We start from the raw sequence: 14710 nt of genomic DNA, 5'->3' as shown, positions 1-14710 counted from the left end.
GCTTTTTTCTCCCAGTTCAGCTTACTGTCTTTCTACCATTGCCAGGAGCACAAATGATAGCTGATCACTTCAAATCGCCCTTGGCTTGACTTTGCAAGATTGGAAATGATATTGGCACAAGGAATCAAATATTCCTGATTTTGTTTCCTTCTTCTCCGCTCCATGCAAAGTGGATGTGGATTTCCGAACGGAGCCACCAGCTTGATATCTGGTTTCCTCCAGAAGCTGGGTTTGGCCAAACCAAAGAATTATTCTGGTATTTCTCATTTCAGGAGAGTTTGGGTTCTGATTTGATCTAGTTAGCAAACCCAAATCCCCACTTTGATGCCCCTAGAAACAGGCTTGTAGGAGGAGCCCATGTCCATCTGTTTCTATTCTCATGGGGCATAATAAAAGTGTTTGAAGAAGCATCAGTATAAAAAAAAAAATCTTGTTCGGATCACGTAGACTCCCCACAGAGCACAACAGCAGCTCTGACCCAGGCTGGTGTGTCGGAGGAGATGGTGTGTAACTCTGAAATCTGTGGGTAATACTCCTGTTGTGGCCCTACTTCTAGGCGCTGCTTCCCTAATTCTACATGCCTGCTTCCTAACTGTTCAAACTCTGGTCTTAACATTCCTTAGCATCCTGGATCTGGGGTGCTTGGCCAGTGAGACCTGCCCATTCCTAGCCAGTGCGTTTCAAAGAGAGAGTTGAAGAAAGGGGCCACCCCAGCCCGTTGAGCAGGAGAGCCTTGTCGCACATGCCAATGTTCAGAGCCCATTGGTGAACTTTCTAAAAGGTACTTCCGTAGACAGTAGAGCATTCACCTCCCCGAAATGTGTCACAGAAGATCCCAAGCAGGAGTCATCTTGAATTAAGCTAGAGGACATACACTGTTACTTCTAGAGTGGTTCAGATCCCGCTAGGGGCTCAATTTCATCTGGCAAAATCCCACTCCAGTTAAAGCTTCCCTTTCTTGAGGTGTCTTTTAGACTCCAGGCATAGCCCGCATTTCTTTACCCTACTGAAGAACATGACATACAAGGTCATTGAGTGCCATTAAAGAACTTGGATGTGCCCTCGGGTTTGTTGGAATAGATTTGACCTTGGTCCTGTAATGGGAGAGGAGCCACATGAGTATTTAATTAGAGAATAAGGGCAGATCGGAGCAGCGCTCATAGCCACTGATAGGACAGGGCAGGCAATCGCCTTGTCCAGTCTGAGAAACTTTGATGAACTGGTGGGTCAGCCAGCGGCTTGGAGGTCAGAGAGCATGGGAGGCACGAGTGTCTGTGTGCCCCCAGACAGCACAAAGGCCAGTCTGCACAGCACCTGAGGGCTGGCTCCAGAGCATGGCAAGGGTACAGAGCATGTCTCACCCCACTTTGTGGATTTGGAAAGCAACCAGATCACCCTTACTCTTTGCCTTTCAGACCTGGGACAGATGGCTGGGGGTCATTGTGTGTTGAGTCTTGCAAGCAGAGTTTGCCCTGTGTCTTTTAGTGAGCCCAGGCATAAGGCTGACAGGAAACTTTAAAGAGAAAGGCAGTGAAAAGGGCATGACCCTCTTTGCCGTTCGATGCTCTGGAATGATTGGCACGCAGAGAAGCCAGGCTGAGCCAGGAGGCACCACCAGCATGCCTATCACGGCCATGAGCCCTTGCACAGTAGCTTCTGGACCAAGGCAGCCACCAGGCCCCAGGGGAAGCTAGTGGGAGGCACAGTCATTAGCAACAAAGGTCCTAGTAGACCCCATTTATTATTCGCAGGGAACTGGGAAACTGGCTTCCCTAACCCAAATTATGCCTGAGACCAAGGGTTCCTTGGGCTTTCATAGCAATGAAAGAATTAGAACCCCTCCTTTAAAAAAGAACACAGGGGGGGACACCTGGGTGGCTCAGTTGGTGAAGCAGCTGCCTTCAGCTCAGGTCATGATCCCGGCGTCCTGGGATCGAGTCCCACATCGGGCTCCTTGCTCAGCAGGGAGCCTGCTTCTCCCTCTGCCTCTGCCTGCCATTCTGTCTTCCTGTGCTCGCTCTCTCCACCCCCCTCTGATAAATAAATAAAATCTTTAAAAAAAAAAAAAAAAAGAACACAGGGTCCAATGAAACCTCTTCATGTCATCTATTCTAAGACGTCTGATCAAATGAACCAGGGCATCCAAGTGGAATGCTCTTAAAATGCTACTTTGGTCCTCCAAAAACCGCACTGATTTCCAGCATAGACAGTCTGAAAATATTCACCCTTGACTGGCTACACGGTCTAAAGCAGGGGTTGGCAACTATTTTCTTCAAGGGCCAGAGAGGAAATAAGCTAGGATTGCAGGCTGTGTGGTCTCGGTCACAGCCACTGGACCCTGCCCCACAGCGTCGGAGGAGCCATAAATGATAATTAAACAAATAGGTGTGGCTGTGTTCCAATAAAACTTTATTTAGTAAAACAGACGATGGGCTGGATTGGGCCCACATGTCAGCCTGCCCGAGCTGTCACTGGTTCCAGTGTAAAGAAGGGTATGCTTTTTTCTGTGTCATCCCTAGAGGGGACACGTGGGATCCTGTGTGCCGTGGCATCACCGGCCAGGGAGATGGTGCCGGGAAGGGCCAGGACTGCAAAGCCAGAGACACAAGAGACTTTCTCAGGAAAGGGGGCTTCTAGACCCAGATGGCCCGGTGTGCCTGTTCTTGGAAGGCCATCTCTCTGCCTACCACACTTCAGACTTGCAGGAGAAGATGCCTCCACAGCTCATGGCAGTTCCAGAGGCCCCCCCCCCCCCCCAGTCACGGCCAGGGTAAGCAGAGGAGGAAGAGGCAGGAGCTCTGTCTTGGCTCAGAGGTGAGCGTGCCCTCTGGGAGCCTCAGTTTTCTCACTGGTGAGCAGAAGTGAAAGGATGAACAGACAATGGACGTAAAGGAGCTTGGATAAATGGTTCTCGGTTGGGTCGGTGCTTTATAGTGGGAGTGAATGTCCGTGTGGGGTTGTTGGAAGGGGAATGGTGCCAATGTCCAGATGACCTTTTTAAAAGATGTATTTAGTTATTTGAGAGAGAGACAGAGAGTGAGCACGGAGGGGAGGGGCAGAGGGAGAGGGAGAGAGAAACTCAAGCAGACCCCATGCTGAGTATGGACCCCCCCTCCCCCATGCAGGGCTTGATCCCACGACCCTAAGATCACAACCCTGGCCAAAAGAAACCGAGAGTCAGACACCTAACCCACGGCGCCACCCAGACGTCCCAATGTCCAAGTGACTTTTGGTTGCAGCGGTCCCTTTGGCACTAAGCAAGTACCAACCTTACTTTCCATCAAGGTTTTAGAGCATGTTTTACTTCCTCACATCTGCCATGATAGGTTACGGGTGGCTTTTCTTGGTATGTGGGAAATTCAGCTTTCAAGGCAGTTCTGGGGACTTTGTGATGACATCTGTCATAGGGGTCCTACCATTTCTGTCTCTACCCAATTCTGTGCCTTCTGGATAGAAGGCAAGTGTTTCAGGTAGGAAGTGAAGTCCCTCCTGCTCGGTGTTTGACCAAAAAATGGCTAAAGGCTGTGGTTGGTCAGTTAGGGAAGTCCAAGGGGGCCTTGGCCGGAGCGTGTGGAAACAGCATGGAACTCCCCGTGTGTGTGTGTGTGTGTGAGGACACCCACGCGCAGGCTGTGGGTGCACAGCCCGGGGCATCTGGCACATTTTTGGTCTTGTGGATGATTCTAAGATTGAAGGGGTGGACAGCAGCCAGCAGGTTCTAACGAAGAAAGGAGGTTAAGTTAGGAAAATGGCACAGGAAGGGAACCACAAAACCTAAACCCATCACATGTACGGGAGCCCACGTTCCATCAACACCAAGGAGGGCGGTTAGCCTGGAAGACCCAGGGCATGTCTACGGTAGGGCCTTGTTGCCTCCGGAGCTGCCGTGCTTTATTGAAAGCCCGATGTGCAATCATTTCTCCTTCTTGTCTTCTTTATGAGCTGATCCTTGGAGGGACTGGCTTGCAGAGGCTCTGACTGAAGCACAATTTTGTATTCCTTTTCTTTGCCAGACTTTATCATTGGCAGATTGTTCTTTGACTTCTAGAGTCCAGCCTGGTTCCAGTAACAGTGTGTGTCTAGGGTCTGATGTTAGAGCCCAGCTGGGAGGACCCTTTGGCTTGTGCTAGAGTCCAAGGGCAGATCCTTTAAGTTAATACAGATCACCACCCCATCCTGCCAGCCCTGCTCCGGCTGGCTGCCTCACAGCCCACCACAGACCCTACTGGGACAAAGCCGAGGGGCCATCTCCTGGGATCTCCCAAAGGAACCATCTCCCGAGGGACGGGCTGTCCTCTCTTCCAGAGCCTTCCTGTGGACTCTGTGTTGATGAAGAGGCAACCTCTCCCAACTCTTTGGGCATTCTCCTCCTCCTCCCCTTCCCTCTTTTTAAATTAAATGGGAATGCCACTGACGTGATGTCGTTCTCACTGCAGGATGACAGAACTGTTGTGTGAATACCATTGTATTTGCCAAATGGTCCACTCGTCATTTCAGAACAAACAAATGGATGGTGTCTGTAAGTCGGCAAACACTGGTGACATTTAGCCTTGTTTATGTTCCTTTCCTTTTGCTGCATATTTTTGGCTCCAAAAGCTACTGTCTGAATCGACAGTGCCTCCAAAGCAGGAGAAAAGTCTGGTAGCTTTCACTTCGGTTTCTACGTGCATTTTCTTTTTGGATGGCTCGATACCTCCCGCCCAGGACCAAGCCTGGGTGAGAGAAGACAGCAGTTGAGCTCTTTGGTTAAAAAACAAAACAAAAATTTAAAAAACCCAAAATACAAACAAACAAACAAACAAACAACAACAAAAAAAAATGTGCAGAGACACAGATACACACACATTTTTTTCTCCCAAGTAATGACTTAAGACCAGGAGGGAGGAAGAGAAAGCTGAGAGACCAGAGGGTTGTCGGAACAGAGACCCACGTCCCTGGGGACGTGCAAAGTCTCTGTTCCCGCATAGCCGTCGCCATGTGGCGTAGCGACAGCGTGACCCCCTCGCTGTCTCATGCTGAGGGCAGGGATCCCTGGTTTCTGCCCCACTCCGGCTGCCGACTCACAGGGACGGTCGGCGCCCACAGCCTTGTAGTTACAGGCCACATCTTAGCTACAGAAGGAATCCGGTTCTTTCTTTTTTATATTCAGATGTTGTGTGCAAAGCCCAGGTTTCAAATAAGTAGTAATTATCTCCTATTACTTAGCGCTGATCAACAGCACCTCTACGCCTAATTGCCAACCTGCTCTAATCACGTAGACTACTCTTGCTTTAGCCAGAGACGGAAGGACCAAATTTTATAAATACTGCTTTATTGTCATTACTCCATTAAACAATCAGGGAGTGCGGCCCTGTCCTTGCTTTCAAAGGCCTTTCGCCTCCATGGTTTCTGGATTGTTTAACGAATCTGCACGTTTTCTTGCAGGTAAGTGACACCCCCTGTTCTAGTCGGTCTAGCTGGACTTGCCCTTGTCTGTTCGTGCTCCTCGGTGGCTCTCTGCAGCTTGTTAATCGTGTAAAGTCAAGAGAAGAATGTATACACATATGTGCGTTGAATAACTAATGACTATTGGCAAAGGTACGCCAATGCACGCCATACCGACCTACAGTATATCTAGGAGAGAATCAAGAAGGCTAAAAATACTGCCCCATATGTTCCTTTATTAGTCACGGATCGCGAAGGCTTAGTAACTTGAATGAGCGAGGAAATTCCCTCAAAGTCCCGAATCCTGAGTGACAGATGCTGGTGCACTGGAGGTGCCTTCACCTGTGAAAAATCTGACGGGGCAGGGTGGGGTCCGCTACACCAGCTCGCCAAGCTTCTCGAGGCGGGTCCCGTTGGCATTACCGCTTGTGTCCGAATTGACTTGCATTTTGTAACACTTTAGAAGAATACAGAGAAGTGCGGTCGTTATCTTTCTCCATAGTATTTAAGCAGTCCTATTGCTAGTTTAATATGTGTCAGGCCTTCCTATTAACCGGGAACGGAGGACAGTAACATTCCAGTGAACGGCGACTGGGCACGCACAACTTCAGACGTGGAGATGGAAAGCAAAACATGCGGAGCCCGGTGCTGGGTTATCGTGTGCTTTGGACTAGAGTATTGTGGAAGTAATGAGAAGATTATATTAAGGCGTTCCTGGTAATGAAGGCATGTAAGTTCTAATAATTGTAGCTTTCTGAATACGTGTCGAACTCTATCTATAAGTGTGCTGTATGCTGAGTTACAAGTTAGGTCATTTATGAATGGAATGTAAACCAATACTAAAAATGCTTCAATAACTTATCTTGGTATTGCTAATAAAAATAAAGCTGTGAAACATTAGTACACTTTCGAGTCATTATGTGAATTCCTTCCCCACTCCCGCTCCCCCCATCATCCTCCTCCCCCGAGCTGTCCTCCCTGATGGAAGCCTGAGGAGGACATTCAGAGAATACTAGGGGGCTGCCCACTCCGTACCCCCCGCCGACCCTGGGCTCTTTGCTGGGTAGTTAGTTGCGTTTTTCGGCCCACCTTGAGACGGGCCTCGCAAGTACCAACTCCTAAGCGTGCCAGGGTCCAGACACGTCCTGGTCTGGGGCAGGGGCCGCGGTGGGTGGGCCAGAGCCGGGGGCACATATGGGCAAGTCTCTGTACCAGTGACTCCGGGCACCGAGCTCCCACAACTGCTCCCAGGCCCCATGCGTAGGGGGAACCGAGGCAGGTTACCATCCCCCGTCCCAGGTGTGGAAGAGCCCGCCCATGCCCGGCTTCCGTGCAGCCTCGCCATTTTCTTTACATCCCGCGAAGGGTAGTTTTCGATGGGAAGGTCCCCGGAATCATCGTAGTTGGGAGATTTTTATCAATGGAGATTTTTTTTTGCTTGGGCTTCTGTTTGCTGCCGCAGGCTTTGGTCCGGCCCGTGCCCCCACCCCCGCCCGGTGGGAGGGGCGGGATACAGGAAGGATTAAATTTGCTTCCCCGTTTTTGTTGCTTAGTTTTTGTTTTGTTTTGTTTTGTCCGTAATGGACCTCAGACCCCCACCACTTCTGCAGTGCCTCTAAGCCTTGCTGCTGTTTGGGAAACTTCGGAATTCCTTTCGCGCCCTGGCTCCCCATTCAGTGGGTCCCGTGGGGGCAAAAGGTGTTCTCATCATCTGACAGAATCCCCACACTCCCTAATAAATCAAGTGTCCCCTGTGGGAGGGGACAGAAGCCCAGGATTGTCCCCCTGAACAACCCTGGGCTTTGCAATAGGACAATCGTAAACCTTGACCTCTGGGGACATTCCCTTCCAGGACGTCTCCTGCAAACTCTTCAAACCATTTCCCTACCCAAAGGCCATAGTACAGTCTCTCATTTAGGAGAAGAGGAGAGGAGAGAGGGGAGAGATTCTGAGTCTTTGGATCCATGACGAAAGCCCACAGGAAAACCATAGATCTCGAAGAAGTTTGGCAGCTCCCTGTGCCCACTGCTGCCTTCTGACTAGGGTCTGGGGGAACAGAGGATGCACACTGAGGGTTCTGGTTGACAAGCGGGGAGGAATCCCAAAATGCCCGGCCAAGGGAAAGCCAGGTGATCACAGCCACACTGCCCAGGCCCACGAGGCCACCCAAGCCCTGACAGAAAGAAGGACTCCAGGAGGACGTTGTCTTTATTTTCAACGCTCCCCTCCCCCAGGCTTTTCCCTGGGTTCTTGCCTCCTGAGGGCTCCAGGAGGCCTGTGTCACCGCGCGGTGGCATGCTGCCTCTCGGCGAGGAGGTGCTGTGTTCCCTCCTGGTTTCAGAAGTCACAGGTGCAGCTCCCAGGATGGGGTTCCCCACCATCCACTCTGTGTGGGCAGGGGGCACCCCTGGGGCCTCTCTGGACCAGTGCCTCAGGCCTGGGGACCCGGGTGGGAGGAGGGGGGCTCTGTGGAAGGCTGCTGGGTCTCCGTGCCTCCACTCAGGGCTGAGCACGTTGCCCTGGGCATCGTGCACCGTTAACAGTCACTCTGCATGCTCCTCCGGGACGCCTTGCTGACCGCGCAGCCCCGGGCTGCCCAGCCAGCAGGGACTCAGGGGCCCAGGGAGTGGCCGGTGGCCTCGGGTACAGAGGACGTCCCGCGGAAGGGGACAGGTGGTCATGCTGACAGTGGGAGGGCTCCTCGGGCTGCTCATCCCTGCGTCTGCCGTCTTCTCTCCCTCCCTGGACCCATTCCCTAACGGGGTGTCTACCCATCTCCAGCTCTAAGGCAGGGGGTCTTTCCCGACTCTCTCCCCAGTGACTTCTCCAGCATAGAGGGGACCTTTGTGGATTCTCATCCTTCCACTTTGATGAATGAGTCCCAGCCCCCTCCCATCTCTCATTTCACAGCACCCCTGCTTCCCACCTCCCCCTCCTTCCTGCCTGGGGGTAGAACTCCCTTCCAGCCCATCCAGCATCAAGCGTGCTGTGTGCTGTGAGGGAGCTGGGGGGGGGGGGAGAGGAATTCAGGCCTTAGGTACCAGCTGACTTCACTTCAGAGCACTGTGGGGGGGGGCTGCGTGCTCTTTCCTCTGTCACCCCACATCCCTCCACGGGATGATAGCAAACGCCAACTGTTTGGACCCCAGTGAGGGGCAGACACAAGCATCACCTACAGGATCTGCCTTTGATCCTCCCCAGGCAGGGCCGGCCCACTGATCTGAGGTGGACAGGAGACCCTCGCCGCCGCCCCCCCTCCCCCCCAACCCTGGGAAGTGATACTGGAGTTTGAAGGAGGTAACCGGCTCAGGGTGGGGGTGCCCCAGGAAAGGAAAGGTGCTCTGCAGCTTATGGTAGGACAAAGGGCCCTGACCCCTGCTTCATCCACACGGGTTGGGAAAAATGTTTGCTTTGATGAAATTCAGATATTCTCGGGGCGGGGGAGGAGCCCAAACTTCAGAAGATGCTTTTTGCTCCTGTAGAGTCGCCCTTTCTCGGAGATGTCATGATGATTGAATTACATTCCGAAGCATGCCCCCCGCACACAGTCAGCCTTGTCTCCGCAGGAGTGGATTCTGCCTCTTGAGCAAACAGTGCGCATTTTCAAGGTGAAAGTTGGGGAGCTGGGCAAAGCGGTTTCATTAGCAAAAACACCCATTCGTGCGCCCAGCCGCCGGCTGGCTTTGTGACGGGTTGGTCTCTCCTGCTTGTTGTGGGATTGTCCACAGACACCCATCCGCTCGCAACCCGCTGCTCACGAGGTTAAGTTTTCTTTTTGAACTTCTCTTGTTGTCAAATTAATATAATATGCTCTCAATTATCCACATAAAAGGAGAAAGGCAACCAAGCAGGGAAAGTAAATTTGCAATTAATTTCCTAAATTATTGCTCTTTTCACATGATGGACAAGTCGTTTTTCTCTGACTTGGACTTGAGTGTTCTATGTGTCCTGCGGCGGGGGAGGTGACTCCAGGGTGGGCAGGGCTGGAGGCAGACGTTTTACGGGCAGGTGGAGAGGCCTCAGTGAGTACTTAGGGGTTCGGAGTACGTTTGGCTCTTGTCAGGGAGAAAGTCCATTCATCTTCTTGGTCTTTCAAGATCCCATCGGTGACTTAGCTGGGGGTGGGGGGGTCTCCCAAAAACAGACCCTAAGATAAGAACATGGATGGAGGTCTGCATGTGGGAGGAGCTCCCAGGAGCCATGGGAGAGGGACGAAACCACTCAGGTGTGTCAGTGAGAGAGTGGCCACTGCTCGAGGACTGGGTGCATTCCTTCCAGCCATCCTCTAGGATACCGTCTGGAGTTCATCTCAGAATTGGCCCACAGAGGGCTGAAGGAGCTCCAGCTGGGGTATTTACTTAAGAGAAACAAGAGTCCATTGGTGTGCCAAGGGACTGGAAGAGAAGCAGGTGGGCCCCCACGACGTCTGCCACCAGCGGAACGCCCTTAGCCCAAAAGTCCTTTCCCCCTCAGTGCACTGCAGAAGGCCACCAAGGATGAGGAAAGATAGTCACTCCATGATTTCCCTGTGGGAAGTGAATGTGGGTTTTAAATTTTGAAAAGTGCGTGGTCTCTCCGCTTAGACAGAAGCTCACTGGAGACCAGATGGGAGGGCTGGTCTGAGGGCCAAGAGACCAGGTGTCTGTCTACCAGCAGTCGAGCTCCTAGGAGCTTCAACAACTCAACCTTCTCTTGGGATACCACTTGCCCACTGGTGAGAAGAAGGGTGACTGTAAGTCCCCCGAGTCACCTCCTGGGCCTCAAACTCTGGCTTTCATGATCCTTTCCAGTCCTGAATTTCCAGGTGACCCTGTAGGACGCCATCAGTCCTAGAGTTCCCGTGAACTCAGCTCACTTCAGCAGGGCCCCGGACGTGGGAGCCCGGCTTTGCAGGGACACCTGGGATTTCAGTTTGGCCGAGGCCATTTACTGTGTGAGGGTGTGGGGCACGCGGATCCCTGCCTCCTCCTGAAGCTGTTTTTCTTAAACCATAAGAGCACGGAGGAATTTGTCGTTTATGCATTTTTTTAAAGAGGGAGTCAATGCAACTGGATTTTTGAGCTCCTGGTAGTGCAAGAAAAACTGATTATCTGACTTTCTTTCCTTTTCGATTTTCAACCTCTTGTGTTCACAGCGGAGCCTGAGAAGATGGCATTTTTCATGATTACATTTTCTTCAAGCACATGCCAGATACCAATATGATAATCCAGTGTGTCCCTCCTAGGACAGTAATCCCTCTCGGGATCTTCCAACTCCCCCCACCCTGCCCCCAACAGGGAGAGGGAGAGGAGGGAGGTACCAAGAGACAGGGGCTCAGGTCAGACTCGGTTGTGCATACAAGGGGGCAGCACACATCTTCCTCCATGTCTGGGACCTTATCCATGCTTCCATCTTCAGAGTGCTCGTGGCCCCCCGAAGCCGCTGCTAGCTAGCGAGCCCTCCCCCGCCAACTGGGGACAGTATGTGCTATCTCCAAGTGGAAATCCCTTGAGTCCTCGGCTTTCTGTTTTCCACGGAATAGAATTTGTTGGCCTCAGTGTTGTGTGCCACCCAATGGCACACAAAACAACAAAATGTGTGAGAGCGAGTAACTTGGACGTTGGCAAGTCACCCACATTTCAATGGCTTTAGGACAGGTGCTGCTGTGCAGGACCCGGGCAGAGCTCCCGTGGAAACGCGGGACTCGCTGAGACCTTGGCAAGTGGGTAGAGAGTCTGGGTAGCATGTTACAAGGGACGGTATCCCCCATCCTTGCCAGCCGGTGCTCACCACGGTCTGAAGAGCTGAGCTGGGAGTCCTCCCATCCCGGAGTGGACACTTCCCAGGAGGGGCTGGGGTGACGGTTCGGATCCTATTCCCAGGATGCGCAGAAATCACCCCATTTGGCTCCAACGGAACTATCTTTCCTGTTTTCTAATGCTACCAAGGATTACAACTAGATGAAAAAAAAAAAAAAAGCTATCTAGTGGTTAAGTGGTGGGAACAGATACTTGTATCCGTGGCTCTTGCTTTACATAAAAATTTTGGGCTTGATGGGCTGCTTCTAAATCACACTCAGGGCAATTAATTTTAAATCCCAAGGGGGATTTTCTTGAGGACTTTGGGGTAAGTGCCCTTGCAAAGCGGGCATGTTTGCAAAGTGGCCGCTTTTAATCTGGACAGAGGCTGAGTGCCTGGGTCTCTCTAGCCTGGGTCTCCCTAGCCTGGGTCTCCTCTCCTGGAGCTAAGAGGAGAGAACAGCAGTACAAACACAGTAGTGGCTGGGTTCAGGAACTCAGCTCCTTCTCACGGCAGGAGACGCAGGGGCTGGGTCATGAGGCAGGAGCATGCGAGGCACGCCGGCCTCCGTGTCCTGGAACACACACAAGGGAGGGGGTTTGGGACCAGATATGAGGCACCCTCCCAGTGGCGGGGAGAGGGACCCCCATGGGCCCGAAGCTTCCAGCACCACCCCAGGCCTGAGAGTCCCAGAGAGCCAGAAAGCAGCTTGGGGTCTGCAGGCCTTGGTGTCCCCAGACTGGGCACCATGTCCACTATGTCAGGCGTCTGTGGGAGAGTCTGGAAGGATGGGTGAGCCCCTGGAGGCTGGGGCTGTGCAGCAGCATGGACATGCAGAGACCCACAGAGGGACTGGGAGCCAAAAGGCCAGTTGACGAGAGAAGGAGCATACAAAGCAAACAGAAATTGGGCCTGGTAGACAGAAGCGAAGGAAAGTTGGAGCTAAGAGGAGAGAACAGCAGTACAAACACAGTAGTGGCAAAAGCTAGAGAAGGCCCCCAGAGAGCAGGGCAGAGGGAGGAAAGCCATGGGGAAGCGGGGGGAAGAGGACCCAGCAGAAACGGAGCAGCTCTGGCCCCCAGAAGCCTCTGCGGAGCTGCCTGGGCTCCCAGGAGGCGCAGTGACCATCCTGAGGGCCTGGCCGCGGACTGCGGGGTGCTCAGGGCTCTAGAGGGAAAACCGAAGGAGCTGAGGGCTTGGCGGAGGCCTGGCGTTCCAGCACACCCTCCTCCCCGTGCTCTCTGCCACCAGTTTCAGGAGGAAATGCTGCAGCTTAATCAGAATTATTTACAAGATAATGGTCCATTGTTTGCACTAAGACAGATGTTGTCTGTGGGAACTTTGTGTTTTATGCTCCTTCCCCTGCTCTGCCTTTGCTGGGTGCAGATGGGATCCGAGTAATGTGAGTTATTATTCCAGGGACTGGAAATCCGAGGCACCTTCGTCCCAGCCGGGCTCGGCAGGGCCAGGGAGCGGGGCTGGCCCTGGGCAGGCAGCGGGCAAGCCGGTCCCTGCTGGCCGCGGCCGGGCCTCAGGCCTCCTCCCTGCCCCTCCAAGCAGCGTGTGATTAAGAAGGTCTTGTTTCCTTGAGGGGCGGGCTGGGGCAATTGCCTTGTCTGGTGGACAGGAAGGGCGCGCTCTGATTAAGATTCACTTGCTATGTGTTGAGTCCAGAGGTCATCACTGACATCGTAAATGAGGGTGGCCATCTGGCCCTCTGCTTGCCAAAAGGAAAGAGCTTGCCCTCTGTGGTGGGGGCTTGGAGCCTCCCTCCCCCTTCTCTCTTTTTTTTTTTTTTTTGACTTATGAGAGCTCGCCCTTGGTCTTCTGGGGGGACTTGACTCAGGGGCCGGCTCTCGACTTGGTGCCTCTGTCCTTTCTCCAAATGAATTCTGGTTTCACTGCCCCCGGGAAGGTGCTTGTCCCAAACAAGGAAAGATGGGGCAGGGTCTCCCTGACCCAGACTGGCTCCCGGCCTTGCCCTCGAGGCAGGTGGGCCATCCCAGGGCCGCCCCCTTCCTGTGAAGTCCCTGGTCCTTCTGAGACAGTGTCCAGCCACTAGGCTCACCATCTTTGCAGAGCCCAGTTCTCCAGGTCATCAGAGCCTGCCTTCTGAAGGAGGAAAGAGACCAAAAGGAAAGAGGAAAGAGACCAAAAGATGTTGGGCGACTTGCCCATTCTCTACTCAATGGAGAAGCCTCCCAGCACCTCATGTCGGGACCCTGCCCCCCTTCTAAGAGTCCTGTGGCCAGGGCACGAGGGGAGCAGCCCCATAGCAGCAAGAGGGGATATGCGGTGAGAGGTACCTGTCCCGGGGTGAGCTCTGGTCCTGGCAAAGGGTACACACCCACCACCCAGTAGCGGTTAGTAGTCCTAGCGGCATGATACTGCCTTCACGATGCATTGCATTTCCAGTATCAGACTGTGACCAAACAAAAAACCCCAAGTCATAGAATTCCTCATTTGGAGGAGTCGAAAAGAGATGGACACTCTCGTGGCAACCAAGTGGTTCAGGTCTAAACCTGCTAGTGGGACAGCGTCGAGGGGAAGTCAGAGAGCCATCACTCCAAACCCTGCCTCTAGCCCCTGAACACCTTCAAGAAGTTCCCACATGGGTGACCGCCCTGAGGGTTCGTCCCCTTCAAGGTCCAGCATGTCCACACGAGTGTTTAAGGATGACTCTTCCCCGTTATCTCCCCACACGCCCAGGGAATGACCCTCTGGTCTTCAGCAGCAGGATCTGAACCTCCAGGTCATCCCTCCATCTGCCTAGTTTATTTTTAAGTAATAATCGATTACTATGCCAGGGCCAATGCCTGTTCTAAGTACCTTATAGAGGGTAATAGAGATCTTCTCTTGTTTAATTTTCATGAAACTCCCAGGAGACAGATGTTAGTTCTTACCCTTCCCATCTTACATGCGGGAATGTTGAGGAAGAGAGAGGCTGCATCACTCACCCAGGGTGGCCCAGCGAGCCCGTCGGGATGCCGAGACTCCAGACTGGGCAGGGACATCCTTGAGCGTGACCTGTCTGCGGCCTCCCCTTGCCAGTGGCTGGTGCCCTCCCACACCTGCCTTCCCAGTTGGAGATGCATGGAAAATGCAACCAAGAAATATACAAAAATAACTTGTTCCTGCCAACTCCAGCTCCGAGTCCTGAGAGAGGATAAGGGAGATGGCAAGCAGAGATTCTAGTCACAGAACCTGGAGCTTGTCCCCTAGAAACAGGCAGCACAGGGCACTGGGTGAGGGGTGGGGTTCTCAGGTGACCCCACTGGCCCAGAACTTGCCTTGTGACCCTGAACACCAGTCTTCCCATCCCCCGCAGTGAGCTCACCTCTCCATAAGTGACAGAGTAGCAGGCATCATCCCCAAATTCCCCCCATCCTCTAGCCTAAGAATCAATTTTTCTTGGGACTCTTTATTCTGTCCCGTTCAGCCTCAGGGAAAAAAAAACTGTCGCCCCTCCCCAACCCCTAACCGCCCCCCCCCCCCCCCCCCCCCCCCC

General features: G+C 53.0%; 1 protein-coding gene across 10 annotated transcripts in view; it reads left to right on the top strand.

Moving 5' to 3' along the window:
* ZNF536 (zinc finger protein 536) overlaps window positions 1-14710 on the top strand; it is a 421739-nt gene that overhangs the window by 284144 nt on the left and 122885 nt on the right. Inside the window, exon 8 of one of the 10 annotated variants that reach the window (XM_059383940.1) lies at window positions 5425-6310. The exons of the other annotated variants lie outside the window; for them this stretch is intronic. Within the exon in view, the coding sequence (XP_059239923.1) occupies window positions 5425-5432 (8 nt within the window). The 3' untranslated portion in view covers window positions 5433-6310. Of the gene's footprint in view, window positions 1-5424; window positions 6311-14710 lie in introns of those variants that run through there. 10 annotated transcript variants of the gene reach the window in all.

Source organism: Mustela nigripes, chromosome 17 (genome assembly GCF_022355385.1).
Source record: "Mustela nigripes isolate SB6536 chromosome 17, MUSNIG.SB6536, whole genome shotgun sequence".
Taxonomy (NCBI): Eukaryota; Metazoa; Chordata; class Mammalia; order Carnivora; family Mustelidae; genus Mustela; species Mustela nigripes.
This window is presented reverse-complemented; position numbering and strand designations above follow the sequence as displayed.